Below are 18780 nucleotides of genomic sequence, written 5' to 3' on the forward strand. Positions count from 1 at the left end.
ATTAGACAAATAAAACTAGATGATCTGTTCCATTTCTTCTTAAGCTATCAATCCTGGAGTGATGTTGGATTCTCTGTCCCTCCTCCATCATACTCAAATCATTCACTAGGCTCTGAAAAGTCAACACTAATGAATAAGGATACATATTAGATGCTTGTAATTATTAAAATGAATTCAAAGGTTTATGATTTCAGTCTAACTTTGGCAATTGTTTTTTCTTACTTCATGGTTCTGGTAAGCAACAAGATTGCTCAGCTTTACTCCCAAAGTAAGCTAACATCCAAAGCCTTCTTTAGGTTCCAGATTTTTGTTTCATTCCATATAGGCAGTATCAAGGATGGAGAGAATAGAATAAGGCAAAATAGATACAGAGAAATACCTCCCATGCTCCCTGGTTTATAAACTGCCTCATGGTTGGACCAGCCACTTCAAAGCTGTACACTCCAAGTCGCCAGAAGAAGTAGCTTTCAGCACTAGTTCCCCTTATGTTGAAAGCAGATGCAAAACAGAGCGGGAAATGGATATTAGTGGGCAGAACTTGCCCACACATGTCAGGGAAATAAAACAGAGAATTTCTACTAGAATTTGTATCTGCTTGTTCATTGTTTATCCCTAGCACCTGTAACACTGCCTGTCCCATAGTGGACACTGAATAAATATTTGTTAAACAAAAGGAATTCACTTTACATTAAATTCTTGCCAATACTACTTTACTAGATTGAATGTTCCTTATAGCAGGGACTTACCCTATTTGCTTTTGTGTCCCCAGCCCTGAGCACAGTTCCTGGTTAAATAATGCTTATTGAACTAGATTTCAAGGATCAAAATCTCTGGCTAAAGCTGAAACTACATGCAAAAATATGAATGAACCAGAACACAATAGAGTATATCCTATGCGATTTCACTTATATAAAGTAAAAAAAAAAAAAAAAAAAAAAAAAAAACAGTAAAACTCATCTATACTGGCAGAAATCAACATAGTGGTTACCCTTGGAGGTGGGTAGTCACTGGAAGGGAGCACAAGGGGAGCCTTTGGGGTGAGGATAGTGTTGAGTTTCTCGACCTGGATGCTGGTTACAAAGGTGTTCACTTTATAAAAAATCATGGTGGTGGGGAGGGAGGAATGAATAGGCAGAGCACAGAGGAATTTTAGGGCTGTGAAAATACTCTGTATGATACCGTAATGATGGGTACATGTCGTTATACATTTGTCCAAACCTATAGAATGTACAACACCAAGAGTGAACCTTAATGTAAACTAAGGACCCTGGGTGATGATGTAGGTTCATCAATTGTAACAAATGTCCCTCTCTGGTGGGGGATGTTGGTAATGGGGGAGGCTATGCACGTGTGAGGGTAGGGGGTATATGGGGAATCTCTGTCCCTTCTCCTCAATTTTGCTGTGAACCTAAAGCTGCTCAAAAAAATAGTCTTAAAAAAAATCAAGATAAACACTTAAGATATATGCACTTTTCATTATGTGTATTATATATTTTTTTAAAGATTTTATTTATTTTTTTGACAGAGAGAGACACAGTGAGAGAGGGAACACAAACAGGGGGAGTGGGAGAGGGAGAACACGCTTCCCTTAGAGCAGGGAGCCCGATGCGGGGCTTGATCCCAGGACCCTGGGATCATGACCTGAGCCAAAGGCGACACTTAACGACTGAGCCACCCAGGCGCCCCATGTATATTATATTTCAATAAAAAAGTTTCTTAATAAAACTAAAAAAATCCCTCTGGTTAAGGTAATAATGATTATCTTAGTCTTTTGATTCTAAATTCAACTGTAGATTTTTTTTTTTTTAAAGATTTTATTCATTTATTTGAGAGAGAGAGCATGAGCAGGGGGAAGGGCAGAGGGAAAGGGAGAAACAGACTCGTTGCTGAGCAGGGAGCCCTGTGCAGGACTCTATCCCAGGACCCTGGGATCATGACCTGAGCCGAAGGCAAATGCTCAACCGACTGAGCCACCCAGGTGCCCTCAGTTGTAGTTTTCTATGAACAAGGATTCTGTGGACTAAGATGTATAAAATTATACATACACTATAAATATAGTTGAGCAGGCTATATCCATTTTACTATCCTATATATACTTAAAAGATTAAAAATCATGTTCTATAAAGAGGGTAAAACTCTGATCCTCAATTTTTATGAATTTCTTGGAAATATGTTCGATTTCAATATTATGATTTGTTATTGAGCTAGATATTAAAGAATCTCATAGTCCCTGTTAAAAGGAAACTGTGCCACCCCACACCATCTACTTCACACGCAAAAGACCTAGAGAGGACCAAGGTGGCCATGTTTTATAGCACAAGACCTCTGTCCCTCCCCACAGATTATTAGGGCAAGAAGGGCTCAGATCTTCATCCAGAGTAGCTGATCCTGAGGTGGGTCAGCCTCCTAAGGCCCAGATGCCCTGGTTCAAAAAGGCATGTTGGGCTAATGATGAGTCCCTTCCTGGGGATTCGGAATCAGCAGAGATGGAACCAGCCATCAGAGGAGCCGAAGGAGAAAGGATGCCTCAGGGTTGAGTTAGCTCCATGACAGGCAAAGTGTGTGCAAGGCACACTCAGGAGAGAGCAGAATATGGAAGAGGCCTTGCAAAGGAAGGGTGTGTGAATGTTGGAGCAGGGGAGATGCCTAGATCTGTGTTCAATCCTAAGCCACTGCTTCTCAATGTTGGTTGCACTTGGGAATGACCTGAGAAGCTTTAAAAATACTGATACCTGGTTTTACCCTGAGGGGTTCAAGTTAAAGTCTACATTTGGGGTGTGGCCTGGGCATGGGGATGTTCAAAAGCTCCCCAGGTGACTCTTATATGCAGCCTGGGCTTTCCTTCCAGGTCAGTTACACTACTCCCCTCCCCCTTTTACCTGTGGCTGCTTCCCTAGAGAGCAGTCTGCTCTCCTTGTAGCAAGTCTGGTTGGAGCAGTGGCTCTGGACATGGAGGTGCTGTGGACTGTCCTGTCCCCATAACTACATGTGGTAAGAGTCTGCAATAATAAGACTCAGATTTGACAACCATCCTCACAATTGCAGCATCCTGGAAGGGTCGGTGGGGACTAATGTGCCATATGAGTGGTCTTGTTACTCTGAGCCACAAATCAGAGATCTGGATCCCATAGCCTTGCCAAGCAGCCATCCTGTGGATTTGTGTGGAGATAGTGTAGAATTTGCCCTTCCACCCTGGTCCTGTGGGAACCTGTGAGGTCTCTGCCATTTCCTCTATTCTCAGGGAAGGAAAACACCAGGCATTTCCTCGTCGAGTTTTGGTGGAGGGACGTGTGATGAGCTGCTACCTGTACCTCACCCCCAAAGGAGACACACTTATATCCCTTAGTCAGCACCCTCACGAATTCAGTAGAAAAAGGACTATAGGAGGAATGGGGAGGACTTTTTTTCCCTTCTGCAACCAAGGGAGTGTATGTTTCCTTACAAGAAGGAGACTTAGGAAGATTGTACAAACCAACTGCTAATTCCAGGCAGGCAACAGCTCATTGTTTAAAGGATGGTTGTTGCCTTCATAATAGCCTATATTTCATAGACTCCTGCTGGATTATATTCTTTGGTCTTTGGAAAAACTCTGTGAAACTGGTAAGGGAGGTGTTAATATCTGTTTGATGGGAGGAAACTGAGGCTCAGAGGGCTGTTAAAAGCTTTGCTCAAGGGGCGCCTGGGTGGCTCAGTCGGTTAAGCGTCTGCCTTCGGCTCTTTGCTCAAGGTCCTGAGGCCCAAGACTCCTCGTCCAGTGCCCTATTGGCACAGCTGGTAGCAGCTTAGTATAGGGTCACGTAATGACTTAATATCTCCATTCTGGCAGACAATCATGACAACACTGCTCGGCTCATAAGGATTTAAGAAATCTGATTAAATAATAATCCCTTTTTAAAAGGAATTAATTAACCAATTTAAGTAGACTCAAAGTGACATTAAGATCATTTAAACCTGTGTTTTTCTTCAAGTAAAGACTAAAGTTTTGGAATGCACTTCAGTGTATTCTGCTTATGAATACAATATGCTCATTGTTGAAATTCTGCAAAACACAGAAAAGTTTAAAGGAAAAAATAAAGATTGCATAATCATACTATCCAAAGATATTGATATGCATATACATGATACATATATGAGATATACACATATATATTAATAAAATTGGGATAATGATGTTATGTTTTTCTGCCCTTTTCATGTGCTTATTTTATCATGAACAATTTCTCATGACAATAAATTTTCAATAGTATAATTTTAACAGATGAGTACGTTTTGTGTTATAGATGTAATTTAATTTTTTATTGTTGATTCCAATTTTTATTATTATAAACACTACCATAACCATCCTCATATACAAATATTTTTGCCTATTTTACCACATCAACATTTATAATTATAATTTTTGTTTCTTTTTCTATGAAATCATGTCCTTTGACAATTTTATTGCTTTCTGAGCCCTTTTATATATTAAGAACATTACTTATTCTTTTCTTTATTTGATGCTAAGAGTTTTTCCCTATTGATTATGATTTGTCTTTTCATTCATGATTTTTAACATATAGAAGATGCACATTTTTAACAAAATATATCAGCTTCCGTTGTATATTTTCTTTGCTTTTATTCTTAAAACATTCTTTCCTACATAAAGATCAATGAAATATTACCTACATCTACTCCCTTAAAAATTCTTTTTTTTAAACATGTGACTCCTTGATCCACCTGGGACTTACTTTTATGTATAATGTGAGGTGAGACACTGCCTTGATTCTTTCCTAAATACTCAAATTTACTCAAAACCTTTTGTTGAATAATTGATGCTTTCCCCATTTATGAGTGTTGCTTCCTTCAAATGTCTGCTATTTTATTGGGTTTTTCCAAGAATCAAATCTTGGATTTATTTATTATTCCTAGTGCTTCCTAATTTATTATTTTATCTGATTGCTATTTATTTTCTCTTTATTTCCTTAGGATATTGAGTTTAGTGCTCAATTCATATATTTTTATTCTTTTTGATTTAAAAGGAAAGTATTTAGAAATATGACTTTACTTCTGAGTAAGACATCCAGTAAATTTTGAAGGTAATAATCTTTTAAAATTGCATATTTGATTTCCACAAGTATTTAGGATAATACTCTTAAAATTCCCCGTCAATGATAGGATTTTTTAAAAAGCCTTCATGATTTTATTGTTAATATAGCACTGGGAACAGAGGATGACATCCCTGAAAGATATCTGCTCACCTCAAGCTCTAGCTCCTCCTTCTGTTGTCTACATCCAACTACCTAGACTGATGGGTCACATCTCTTCACAAGCAGTAAATTAACACCAAGGCCATAAAGTTGTTATGGGGTTCCTGGTTGAACTGAAAAGCTAGCACCAGAGCATTTAATTCAAAAGGAGCAAAAAAGTGGACATTAAGGTTAGTGTGGAGCTCAGAGTCCTGAGGGAAACCGAGGTGGCAACAGAGAAGCAAAGAAATGAGCAGATCAGAGAATGCAAATCTAGCTACAGGGGAAGAAAGTGAAGTTTTAGGCTGCCCGATGTCCAGCCAAGAAGCTGGAGATGGGGGTCCACAAGAGCAAAAGGACTGGGCAAGCCCAGGTGTCGATGCCGAGGCTGATGGGCTGCTGAAGTGGTTTCCTGCCCTGGTTCCTCACTTTTCCAGGTTCCAGGGAAGGAGCACAGTGAAGAGGCAATCAGAAAGCCTGGGTCTTAATTCCTGTGAATTGGTGGTAAATCCCCCGTGTGGCTTTAAGACTTCTCTCTATGTTGTCAAATGAGGGGGCTATGTCGTTTCTAGCTTGAAATATGTAGAAGTCTATGCTTGCAGCGTTGTGGGCTTCATTCTTGGAAGAGTATGCATGGGCTCTGCATGGGAAGCAGGGAGTGGTGTGGAGGCAGGTCTGCAGAGAGCTGAACGGCCGTGTAACCCTGCTGAGAAAATCTCCCCTTGTCTCAAACCGGACTGCTCATCTGGTCATGTGCCAGGGCCCCCTGGCTCTACTGATAATTCTCAAACTCCCTCTAGGCACTTGTGACATCTCCATTATCATCAGAATTGTCATTGACCCATGAGTGGCCTGCATGGTGCCTTCTAGCCCAGAACAGATTCTCCTGGCTATGGAGGGGAGATGATTTGGGCGGGGGTAGGGGGTGGGGGGAGGGGGGTCTCCCATATAATCTCCCCTCAGTGAGGACTACTCCCGATGAAGAAGAAAAGAGTGAGCAGCCAACACTTGGTTGTCACTTGGAGATGGCAATGATCAGATATAGAATGGAGAATCTGGTTTCTAAGCTTGCGACTGCCACTCATTATGTACATGATACATAAAGTAGGTGAATCTGTTTCATCATCTGTCAAGATAGGAATTATAATATCAAAAAGACTTCCTGGAAGATTCTAAGAATTACATGAGATGACGTATGTGCACATGTCTCCTCTGCTTCTGCCAAAGAATATCTAAGCAAAGAGCATAGACATAAAACATCAGAGCTGGAAGAGCCTTTAGATGTAGTGAAGAACCTTAGTTTTACTGCTAGGGAGACTGAGAGCTAGTGAGATTGTCGCCTGTCCCAGACAACTGTTATGGGCATTGTCCAGGGAAAGAGGCAGCCATGGATAGTGTGAGTAAACACAGAAACGCACAAAACCAGGCACATCTGTGATGTGTATTTGCATATATAGGTAAGAGAGAGATGAAGCCACACAGGCCACAGTCTGCTGGAGGAGTTAGGGGCATAGCTGGAGGGACTTGACAAGTTGTTTAGAGCTTGCTGTGCTGAAATGATTCAGCCCCTTCAGATACTAATATTCTCCTTTATCCAAAAGAATAGGGCTGGTTGAATGATAATTAATAATAGGCTGATGATTCACTTTAGTTAAATACGCACATTCTAAGGGCATGTGCCATGTGAATAATTTAATTTGAATATTTAAAAATACGCTTTTAAGGCAGAAAAGCATTAAAATGGGAAGCATCATACATGAGCACCTTATGTCACAGTATTTTGTTTTTTGGGATTTTTTGGGTCTCTCATCCTTGAAAAACATTTTCAATGAAATTCAGCTGATCCTTAAGTAGACCACCACCTCTTAATCCGAGTTGATGGGAAATAACCCTACTTTAGCTTCACATAAATCTGGTGGGTGGTGAGGGGCACTCCAGAGAGATACGTAGTTCAATTCCTCTTTTTACAGGTGAGGAAACTGAGGTCTGCAGAAGTTAAGGGATTTACCCAAGGTCATATACATCTTTTATCAGCAGCAGGGCCAGGATTAGAATGTAGGTTTCAGGGATCCCCTTGGGAATATTCTTTTTTTTTTTTTTTTAAGATTTTATTTATTTATTTGAGAGAGAGAGACACAGCGAGAGAGGGAACACAAGCAGGGGGAGTGGGAGTGGGAGAAGCAGGCTTCCCGCGGAGCAGGGAGCCTGATGCGGGGCTCGATCCCAGGACCCTGGGATCATGACCTGAGCTGAAGGCAGATGCTTAACGACTGAGCCACCCAGGCACTCCTCTTGGGAATATTCTTGGCATGCCTACTAGCAAATATCAAAGCACGGATCTACCTCTTTGATTTTATAGTCTATTATCTCTTATCCCAGGACAGTCAAATTTTCCTTTCTAGGAGTTGGCATAACTAGTCTAGGAATTGGCATAACTAGTCAACAGCCTACCCTCCTGATGTTGTTTATAAATTCAGCCTATATCACCCTGGTCCTGAAGCACCAAGGAGAAGGGACTTAACATTTTATGGAAAGCCTATTCTGTGCCAAGCCTCATCTTCAGCAGCTTGCCATCTAGGAACTCATTTTAATCTTAAAATGAACACTATAATTTAGGTTTTATATTCTCCTCTTAAAATATGAAGGAAACCGAGGTGAGAGAGGCAAAGTAATTTGAAGCTTGTAACTGGCAAAGCTGGGATTCTGTGCTAGACTGGAGACGGTCATAGGTGAGGCCATGCTTTCTCTTTTTAGTCCCATCAGATCTGCCCAGTGTCTGCTGCAAGTCTAGAACAGCCTTGCCTGGTAATTCCCAGAGGCTATTCCCTGGAATACAAGGCCTTCTTAGGGTCGAGAGGTTTTACATGAATAGAAAAATAGATAAGTCTGGAGAAAGTGGGTAAGTAAAGATCATTAGAGTTCTTAATTACACTACTCTTTCTATCCTTAAATAAATTAAGACTCTTCAAAAGGGAATGAAATACGCAGTTTCCCAATTTTATTGATCATGGGACCCTTTTATCATTAAGCCTTATGTAAAATGAATATTCCATGAAACATACCCAGGGAAATGCTGGATTAGCCATTTGGGAAATGGCTGTGAGGGAACCTGCTCCAGGCAAAAATAGCGAGAGTGTAAATGTAAGCTCAGGGGAGTTTTTCCTGTTGAACATGCTGCAAGGGGCAATCTACTTCCTCAGAAAGATGGAGAATCCACTGGGAGGTCCCCAAAGCAGCTGTGTGTGCCAAGCTGCTTGACCAGGTGGACAGTGTGGGAGGGAGGCATGCTCCCAGATATCACACTCAATGAATCCACACGAACAAAATTGTCTGAGTTAACTCCTTATATGGAGATAGATGGTTTAGTGTATCCTTTAAGATGGAATTCTTTGTACCTGCCTAACCACTGCTAGCAAGCCTTTCTAGAACAAGATGAGTATAAATAATTAAGCTAATAAATAATATGAATACCAAAGGCATAGATTCCCAATATCCTATGAGATGTGAAGAAAAGCGAAATGACATAAAATAATTCCAGAGGCTTTTCTAAGGCAAAATGCATTGTGAGTAGCCAAGGTGGGGGGATAAAATGTATAGTTTCCCAAATTTATTTGAGCACAGACCCTTTTCTTGCAGGACAACGGTTCCACAGGACACAAGTTTAGAAAACATTGATCTAAGGCATAACTTTAAAGTATATAAGTCCTTTTCTTCTGCTATTTCCTTCTCTCTCTCTTTTTTCCAAGCAAGGAGACCAGGGCTTACACATACAAATGAGAATTAAATCCTAGGGAAACGAGTTGCTCTTGCCAATAATGCTACCACTCTTTCAAAGGGCTTTTGAAACTCCTTCTCATTAATTGTTCTCAGGAATCAGGACACATTCCCTTGAATACCCTTGTTAATGGCAAAGGTTGACCCTTTGAGAGAGGGTTGGATTTTGGGAACGGAACTATGTAAAGTCAAGCCCAGTGATTCATGTTCAAGAGGAAGTAGATGCAAGTAGTTAAAAGTGAGGATGTGGGGTTAAGCCCCAGATGTGCCACTTAGGAGGGATGTGACATTGAGGAGGTTACTTAAAACCCTTTTATGACTCAGTGCTTCATCTGTGGAATGGAGGTAATCATATCCCCTCATAGGGTTATTGTGATGATGAAGTAAAAAAATGAGATCGATAAAGTGCTTAGCATCAGGCAATACAAAAATGACAAACACCCCCTAACAAAATTTTGCCTGGTTTTATTGCATGGCTTGTAAACTGGCAGTGAAGACAGCTCTCAAAGAAGGATATAGAAATGTTTAGCCATGGAAGCATAGTTGGGAGGAATCTATGACCTCCCACAGGAATTCTCTAATGACTTCAGAGTTATTTGTACATATAAATTCTAATCTTTTTTTTTTAAGGCTCATTGCTTTTTAATCACATTGTACACAGGCAAACACTTGCCATTTTGCCATGTAAATGGGCACAACAATTTCTCTCTAGTCCCTGACCATGGGAGGGATAATGAAATATTGTTTTATCATCAGCCACCATGGGGAGGTCTTGGTAAAATCCCAAAGGATCTACTTGGAAAATTGAGAACCACATTATTATTTTAATAATGACTTTATAATAGCTAATTCCATATTATGAGGCTCTTTCATTTAATAATCTAATTTACTGGTTTGTTAGAATTGATCCAATAAATTTTGTCCATTTCTTTAACAAGATCACCTTCTATATTATATTAATTTAAAGTAACTCTATTTGTAGAATGGAATACAATACAATAGAATTTTCTTAAGCCAGGAAAACACCTTAGTTAATTGAATATATAGGTCCCAAAATGTCAACTTATGTTTTGTTTGGTTTTTATCCTTTTTAAAAATCTGCTTCCAGATTTTTGCCTTCCCCTGAAAATTAGGAAAATATGGCTCCATGTTCATGTACAATATTCTCATCAGCAATGATTAGCTGGAGCCGAGGATGTCATTTTTAGGCAAGGCTTGTCTTCTCTGGTTTACCCCAATCACTACCACCCCCTATTGTCTTCTACTCAACTGCTTCCTTTATTTACCCTATCACCCAACCCCCACTGGCATTTGAGTTCAAGAACCATAATTTTATCTATCTCTGGCATTTTATACATTTAAATTTTAGGCCCAGGGATATTTTGTGACCAACCCAAGTTCAGAAAGCCCATTAGTGGCTGAACTGGATTTGAAACTCATGTCTTCTAGTTCAGACCTCTTTCCATCCTACCATAGAAGCACTCATCTGAAGACTGGTCAGTGTTAATTATTTTGAACAAAATCATATTTTATGAAATGTGGTGCCAGTTGTTTTTCCATGAGAAAGAAGTGAGAGGATTCTGCTCATCTCAGTCTTCTACCCCCCAAAAAGGCAAATAGTTCATGTTTTCTGTGAGAAGTATTTGAAGGAAAGATTTCTTAGCAGGTTCTGATGGAGACCTCTGGGTAGAACAATAACATTTCGAATCTAGGATCATAAGCAAATCCAACCCATACAATCAGATGCTAATCCGATATTGTGGTAGGTCAAATTAAAGTGATTTTCAAAAACCGTAATAAAAAAATAACATTTATTATTGAGTTACAGGAACTGTGCCAAGCACTTTACATTTATTGCTTCGGTTAATCCTTACTGTAATCCTGTGCAGTAGGTATGATGGTTATTCCCCATTTTGCAGATGCAGATCATGAGGCTTGACTAAACTTGTCCCAAAGCATAGAACTACTAAGCAGCAGAGTGGGGATTGAACCCATGTTTATTTGACCACAAAACCTGCATTCTCTGCTACTTGCCACATTGTCAGCTCTCCAGCCTTCGCCACTTTGATATCACAGCTGTCACCATAAAGCCCCTGTAATCATTTTGTAGCCTATATCTCAACAGTTGGCAAAAGTCACCATCATAACCAATCAACTGAATATGATTTTGAACAAAATAAGAAAGCCTATCAAGACTACCTTATGATAAAAAAATTTTTAAAAAAGTCTACCTTATGATGCATTCAAACACAGGCAATTATAATTTACATTTTTAGGGATCACTGCCAACTTGGAGCTGCCATATCAGAGCAGGGAGGGAAGGAGAGATGACACTCATCTTCGTGTCCCTCACAAAGCCCAATGCTGTGCCTGTTGCACAGTAGAATCCCAAAATGCGTTTACTAAAACGGGAGGCTTTTGCTTTCATTTTGTTACTGCTTGCAACACTACAATGAATACCTACTTTTAGCTAAGCAAATATAAATAAGTCAAAAAGGAAATAACCTGTCAGTGAATTTTTTTCCCATCTTAATACTGCTTAACCAACATTTCCCTTTGGATGTCTTGTCAGACTGAATAAAGGGGGGATGTTACCCTTCACACCATTGATGCTAGTCAACCTCCAGAGTCAACAGAGAACCTGGGAGGCAAATATGATTTTTTTCATGTCAAAGGCCTAGAGGAAGTCCAAGTGGGACAGAAGAGACTCAGGCAGTGGGTCTAAGAAAGGCTTTAAATGCTTTGCCTTTTAAATTGTGGTACACTAGAGATCTCTGTTGAAGAAGTTTAATATCATAACGCTAGGGTTTTATCCTTTTTTTTTAAAGCATAATTTATATGTACAACCAATACACATGATACAGAAGAGGGGATTGGGACAGCCCAGGAATGGGTGTGAAGAGACTGGGAAAAAGGCAGCAAGAAAGTGAAGAGGCATGAAGAGGAAGGAGGTGTCCACCATGCAAACTGCTGCTCTCCCTGGCCTCTCCTGGGGAAGACGATGTGCCTGTGCCTCCCAGACTGCCCTCCACTATTTTGTTCTGGTCCCGAAGGCAAGGTAGTTTCCTGACTTAGACTCTGCCTGACCCATTCAAATTTAGTCTGTATTCAGGCCTCCAAGAGGGAGGGTAGAAGTCCTCCAGGAACTGGAGCCTCAGACCTGGGGGCTCCCCCCATGATGGCCTGTTGTGTTCTGTCTCATACCTTCTATGTTACCTGGGTCCCTAGGACAGATTGGGGAGCTTCTCTTTGGCTTGAGGGAGTATCATCCAACCATTACTCTCTTTGTAGGGGTAGTCCTTGGTTCCTAGGGAAGGAGGCCAATTCCCAACATGAAATGCCAGTATGGGGGAGGTGACTGAGTCAGTGAACAACACCTTTATTCTGAGGCTGAACAGAATCTCTTCACAATTTTTGGGTTCAGTTCACTTTCTAGACCTCCACGCACTTAGTTCATGTGAAATCTGATAGGGTACACGAAACATAAAAAAGAATGTGACTATCTACTGATAGGAAAGCAAGACTCTTTAGTATAAAATCTGTGAAAATATGGATTGAATTCAACAAATATATGCTAGTCTAGGCTTGCAACATCTAGGCTCTTTTCTAGGACCTTGGCTATTGATGACCCTCCACGATGTCCAGAGACATGAGGCAGATAGAAGCACAGATAGCTCTAGTAAATGACAGGAAGAACTAGAGATATCCAAAAAGTCTATAGAGTTTGAGAGAACAGAGGTCAGGGAATAAGGTACTTCAGTTTGTTAATGGACGGAGCTTGGGGAGTGTTTGTGTGCACATGTGGTGTCAATATTATGAGATGACCCTGGACAAATAGCCACATTCTATTAAGACCAACTCAGGTGTTCAGACTTTCTCTGTTTCCGGGAAACCATTAAAAATGTCCAAGCACAAGGGTGACATGATGAGATCTGTGTTTCTGGAAAGTAACACTAATGGAGGTGGATAGCAGGGGCACCCAATGCAGAGGCTCCCACAGCAGCTCGTGAACCCCTGATGGCAGCTTCAGTTAGGGCCATGGCCTTGGGTTGAAGAGGAGGTGGCAGGTTCTCATCCTGTTTGAGAGAGGACTTGTCTGGTTGGAAAACAGTGAAGGAAAAGGGGCCGGTAACTCATAAGTTTCTTGCTTGAATAATTGAGGGGATGAAATACACTTTCAGACAAAACATTGGTTATACAAGGTTACTTTGCAGTCACAACAATTAAGTAATTAAAAAGTTGAAAATCAGAGCTATGGGTCATGAGGCAAATTGTAGACAACACAATCTACTTGCTGACTGAAATTTTTACTTCTTGGTCTATTGTGGGGGGCATCAGCTGGCCACAAACCAAAGTATGCTTATCCATTACCAGCTAATAATTCTTTGAGAAGCCCCCTTAGCTTATAGGTCTGGCTTGAGTAGTCATTAAAGAGTGCTACATTTTTCTTATGCTTGTAACATAAGGAGAAATAGAAGAAGGGGCTGATAACTGCAAAGGTGAGATAGGCCATGGATATTTTCTTGTGGGCAAATAGTATTTTGAAGTACTAAATGATAAAACCTTAATAAGGATGGATGTATTATTTATCTTGTTCATGGTATTGCTTTTTCCTTTTTTAATTTTTTTACTTCTTATGGGCTATGTACTTGTGTGCTTATTGTGGATTAATAAAAGAAATAGTGATATTTTTTCCCCCCAGAGGGATCAATTCTATTGCTTCAAACAAGACCAAATCTCACTGGAATAAATAGAATTTTTTCTGACCACATTGAATTCTTATATACATGGATTTTTTTTTTAGCATGATACTAAAATCAACCTTGTAATTTGCTCCCTGCAAAGAGAACTCTTGCAAGAGTTGGAGGGATTTAGTTTATTAAAAATTTTATAAACAAATGGCAATGTTGCCACATTTTATATTCTTCAGTTAGAATTTTATTTCCTCAATGAGCCTTTATCATTGGGGATTTCAGTCTGTAGTTGAGAAGAACAGGGCTTTAATGTGTGAAAACACATTTCTGTAAATTGCATTTGCTACAAGCACTGTTCCCCACCCCTAAGAGCAAACCCAAATGAATAATCATTCTCATTGGTTATGTTTCACAACTGGCTCTATGGAAAACATGAATGAAATTGCATTTGCTTGGGCAAAGTTTTGTTATTGTGGCTGTTTAAAACCAGAAATAAGACATTTTTAAACTGTTTTGTATAACGTTTTTGATAAATTTTTATTATATAATTCTATTCTTTCTCTCCTCTCTACAAAGTGTGCGCTTTTGTTGTTCTTGCTCTCCAACACACATTGTCTTTTCTCCCAAAACACTGTATGTAACTTAAGGAGGGCACTGTGTCTATTCTCCTCAGTACCCCAGGCTGACATTTCAAAAAGTATTTCTCATCATGCTTCTGCAGAAGGTCTGAAAAAGCATCTGGGGCCATAACAAAATTATCAGATTGTTAGCACGGATCATGGGAATGGGTCATTTCTTTTCCTTTTTTCAACAACAGAGCAAGAAACCAACTGCCTTTGCACATCAATCAAGCAGAATCGAGTCTGAAGTTTCTCTCTTCACAGGATAGGGCAGGTCAGTTTGGTAATCCACGGTCACAAATGCTGTTAGAATTCATTGCAAAGCATAAGCCATGGCTGGTGTGATCCAGGCCTCGTCTGATGGCCAAAGTCATGCAAAGGCAAATTCAGGCCCCTTTGTCTTCGTGTTCCGGGAGGGGGGGGACTGGCAGCCCACGTGGGGTTTTCAGGGCACTGGGTGGCCATGCCCCACAGAAGAACTCTTTTCATCTGTGAACCATCTATTTCCATTAATGTTATGATTATGGCACAATTCCTATTTGGAGCCTTATGATTTATTTCCTCCTCAGTGAAAATGAGCTTATTAGACCCTTTCCTGAGGAGAAGGAGGAAGCAAAGAAATTGGGCAAGAAGAATCGGGAGCAAAATCTTTAGGAAACAGGGTGCTGAGATCAGAGACGAACTTTGACACCTGACACTTTTGCATAAGTTCTGTTCTGGCACAAATCTGCATGTTGAAGTTAGCCAATGTGAGTTAAGTAAGGACATACAGGGCAAGAATTACTCGCCCTTTTGTTATTTCTGAAACCTGAACTGCTTTTAGAAATAAGGGCTGGAATGTTCTTTAGGAACTCAGAGCATGGGACACAGGGGCATGGCACACACTCGGTGTGGGCTATTTAAAAACCAGTTCCTTGGCTTCCCTCTGTGATTCTAAATACGTGTAATCACATTACCCTGCAGCAGCCGGTAACTATTCCTATACCACTGTCCAGCATCTGTGCTTGTGAGGTTGGTCCACCGGTTAAAAAAAAAAAAAACCACAAAAAATCAAAGTAGACATGTTCTAACTGATCGGGTTGCTCAATCCAGGTTTTCTATGTTACAGCTAACGTCTATTTAGTGTTGGAATGTTAGTATGTGTTGACTGATGCTTCTCCTTGAATTTTAAGGACTCATCTATTCAACTATCCTGGGGGGGGAAGAGGTGCCTTAGCTCCTGAAAAGGATGCTTTTTAGATGAGCCATTTATTTATTTAACAAGTGGACAACATAAGCACAATTACCACTTTTTCAGATACAACCAATTCTTATGCTGCGGAAGGATCCCAGCATTGGAGACTTTGCCTCTCTATGTGCTAAAGACTCTTTTTTGGATTTGTTTGATGTGCTAACCCTTCCCCTAATCATACCACTAGCCATCAGTCAGATAAATCCCTTAAGAATATTCTACTCAATTGCATATCAATCCAAGACATGAACTAGTAGAAAGACATTAGCCAACATTGTTATATAATGTCCGAACACCTGATCAGGTTTGTGAATTCAATGAAATAGTCAAACCAGTTTTGGAATTTCATATAGATAAAACAACAGATTAACAGGTTTAATTTATAGATTTTTTTTTTAGCTTTTTAGCTTTATGTAAAAAATTAAAAGCCCTACTGTTCATAAAACTTGTAACCATTTGTCATACCTGATGCCAAGCATTTTATCTACTTAAATCTTATTTATCTCTGATAACAATCCTTCAATGTATCATCACCTCCATTTTACAGATGAGGAGACTGAGGCTCAGAGAGATTTAGTCATTTGCACAAGATTCCATGTCTAGTTTCTAGTGAGTAGTGGGGTTAGATTTACACAGGTCTCTCCAATTTCAAATCATGCTGTTTGTCTCTGTATATATAACCTCAAACAGCCAAAATGGCCAATTAAGGCAAAAAAAACCAAAAAACAAACAAAAAAACCCACCCACCCAAAAACCAAAAATCAAGCAAGCAAAAAACTTGGGTCCTGAATCATGCAGTTCAGATAACAAAAACTCAGTTGATCGACAATTGGCTAATTTCCTCCTGGAACCATGTCACTACAACTCCAATCTGTCACCTGACACCTGAGTCTGGGGAGACCTCTTGACCCTCATGTGGTCCTGCTCTAAGAACTAGCACTCCAATGGCCAAACATTACACGTCAGAACAAATTATACATGTGATATTGTGCCTGTGGAAAAATCTGATTTCTTAGTCAAATATTGTTTTTTGACTATTTTGAGACATAGCTGGAATATGTGGTTCCCTCGTGGCTAACTCAAAACACACAGCAAAGACTAATCCTTTGCACCATCCTATATTAATATTTTCTTTGCCTCCTTGTAAGGCGACTAGTTATAAATGATGGGAGATTAGAAAACAATCTCATGAGAGTTAATATATTAAGGAGTTACCTAGAAAGAACCCGGATTTGTTTTTCCCCACATGGTAAATCATACAGAGTAGCAGCCTGCCCCAGATCCCCGGCAGACAACATCTTGAGTGCATATGTTATGCAGGGTTCAGTGTCAACTAATTCAAAAACTCCAGGGCAAAATAAGCAAAGTTCCCAAGTCAAAAATGAAAGTAAAATAGTGGCATGGAATTGGGAGCATTGTTGCAAACATTCCAACAACTTCATAAATAGCCATTAAAGTAGACAGCATTACGGGTTAGCAGATTTACCATTGCAAGAATCAACCTGCACTGCCCGTGTCGAGTCGCAAGCAAACCCGGCTACCTCTGACTTTACTGATAGTCTTTTTCTTTCCAGAAATGCAATCACATTTGACAGAATTAATATTGAGATCGTTTTACTAGAGGGCTTATCCAAATATATGCTATATTAAAAATAGTCATGATATAAATATTTCTCACAAGAGCTGCAGCGATGGTGTGAATAAAAAACTCCCTTCTGAGATTTCAGTAAAACCAGATCTCACAAAGGATCTGAAAGAAAACAAACAAAAAACAAACAGACATACACAAAGAGACACACACACACAGAACAAACCTTATGTTAATCCGGTTTAGCAAAACAGGCACTATTTTGACACTATTTTATGAAGTACCATACTGTTCCTTCCCAGATGGAGTAGGAGAGATGAATCGGCTACAGGTTTCTCATAATAATGTTCAGGGGTAGGGAGTATCTAAGCATGTTCCATAGCAGCTTAATCAAAATCAAAATTTCTAAATGCAGCAAAATGTTAGCACTGTCAAATGGCCAAGCACGCAAGAGGAATTTCTCTCTCCATGCCCTCCTACCGATACATACAAAGCCCCAAATACATCGGCTGGAATTTTTAAATCGTAAATTAGATATCAAAATGCTTACGGGCCTTACAATGAGATAACATCAGGAGGAACGGTGCGTGGAATGGATCTGGCATTCTCACATAAAGCATTATCTTTGGTACAAGTACACACGGCAGGGCATTTTGGCTTCGCCGGTTTCTTCCCCTCAGTCAGCAAAAGCGCAGATAAGAGACATAGGAAATAAGCAATTCTTTTCAGGGGGATGCAGGCATTTCCCATCCTCTGGCTTCTCTCTGATTCCATGCAGTCGAAAAAATATCCCCGAACATGAACAGGGCTTCTGGAATTCAGCTGGTGATTGTCTTGCTCTGAGACCAGGTCACACAAGAGTCCACCCTTTTCCTCTGCCTCTGTGTCTCTGCTTTTCAAAACGGGGACCTGCAGCTGATTCGTGAGCTGCTCTTCGCTCCAGCAACGCACTGCTCGGGGAAGAGACCTGTGAGGTGCTGTACGATGGGAGGGACCCAACTGCTGGAGGAGAGAGCCGACTTGCATCACCAAGAGAACACTGAGCACAGACCAGCCTTCGAAGGCAAAGTGAAGTGATGTAACAGAAAATAAACAGCGTTCTGCTTGCACCGGGAGGCCCTTTAATTGTTACCAAAAATAGGACGGCTTTATGTCTTATTAGTGGGTGGGTGGGCGGGTGGGTGGGAGCAGTCATCTTGTGTCAGATCTCGGCAGTCTCAGAAACCTCTGGGAATTTGCTGTGCATGTAGCAAACGACCGAGTCAGAAAAACTCGCTTCGGAGCCAGCCCTGGCTGGAAAAATGAAGTTAAATGAAACTCTCTCCCTCCGCAGCATTTGGCTAAAACCTTGGTATGGCTGGCTGAATCCACCTGACTGATGCCATCGTTGAAAGACAAATAGGAACACATGGAGAATGTGACTTTGAGGGAATGAATGTGAGTAAATACTTTTCTGACACTTATCAACTCTTATGAATTCTTGCCTCTCATAATGGGCCCCCCTCCCCCATGTGTAAGCCATCCCGTCCTTCCACGATGAGGGAGGAAACAAGAGTGTAGACTGCCCCCGTGCATAATCCACCCTCCTCATTTCTCACACTCCATTCGTTATCTGTAGGACCAGAAGCTTGAGGGAGTGCCCTGCCAG

The 18780-nt window shown here is 40.5% G+C and overlaps 1 protein-coding gene across 4 annotated transcripts in view; it reads right to left on the bottom strand.

Annotated features, from left to right (window-relative positions):
• Positions 1-18212, bottom strand: part of LGI1 (leucine rich glioma inactivated 1) — a 38166-nt gene extending 19954 nt beyond the window's left edge. The window contains exons 1-2 of one of the 4 annotated variants that reach the window (XM_036072487.2): positions 17692-18210; positions 17223-17294 (exon numbers count right to left, since the gene is read on the bottom strand). In XM_036072487.2, coding sequence (XP_035928380.1) covers positions 17223-17294; positions 17692-18158 — 539 coding nt within the window. In that variant the 5' untranslated portion in view covers positions 18159-18210. Of the gene's footprint in view, positions 1-16759; positions 17202-17222; positions 17295-17691 lie in introns of those variants that run through there. The other 3 variants (XM_036072490.2, XM_036072488.2, XM_036072489.2) reach the window with 3 other exon arrangements.
• Positions 18213-18780: the final 568 nt, after the last annotated feature.

Source organism: Halichoerus grypus, chromosome 7, assembly GCF_964656455.1.
Source record: "Halichoerus grypus chromosome 7, mHalGry1.hap1.1, whole genome shotgun sequence".
Taxonomy (NCBI): Eukaryota; Metazoa; Chordata; class Mammalia; order Carnivora; family Phocidae; genus Halichoerus; species Halichoerus grypus.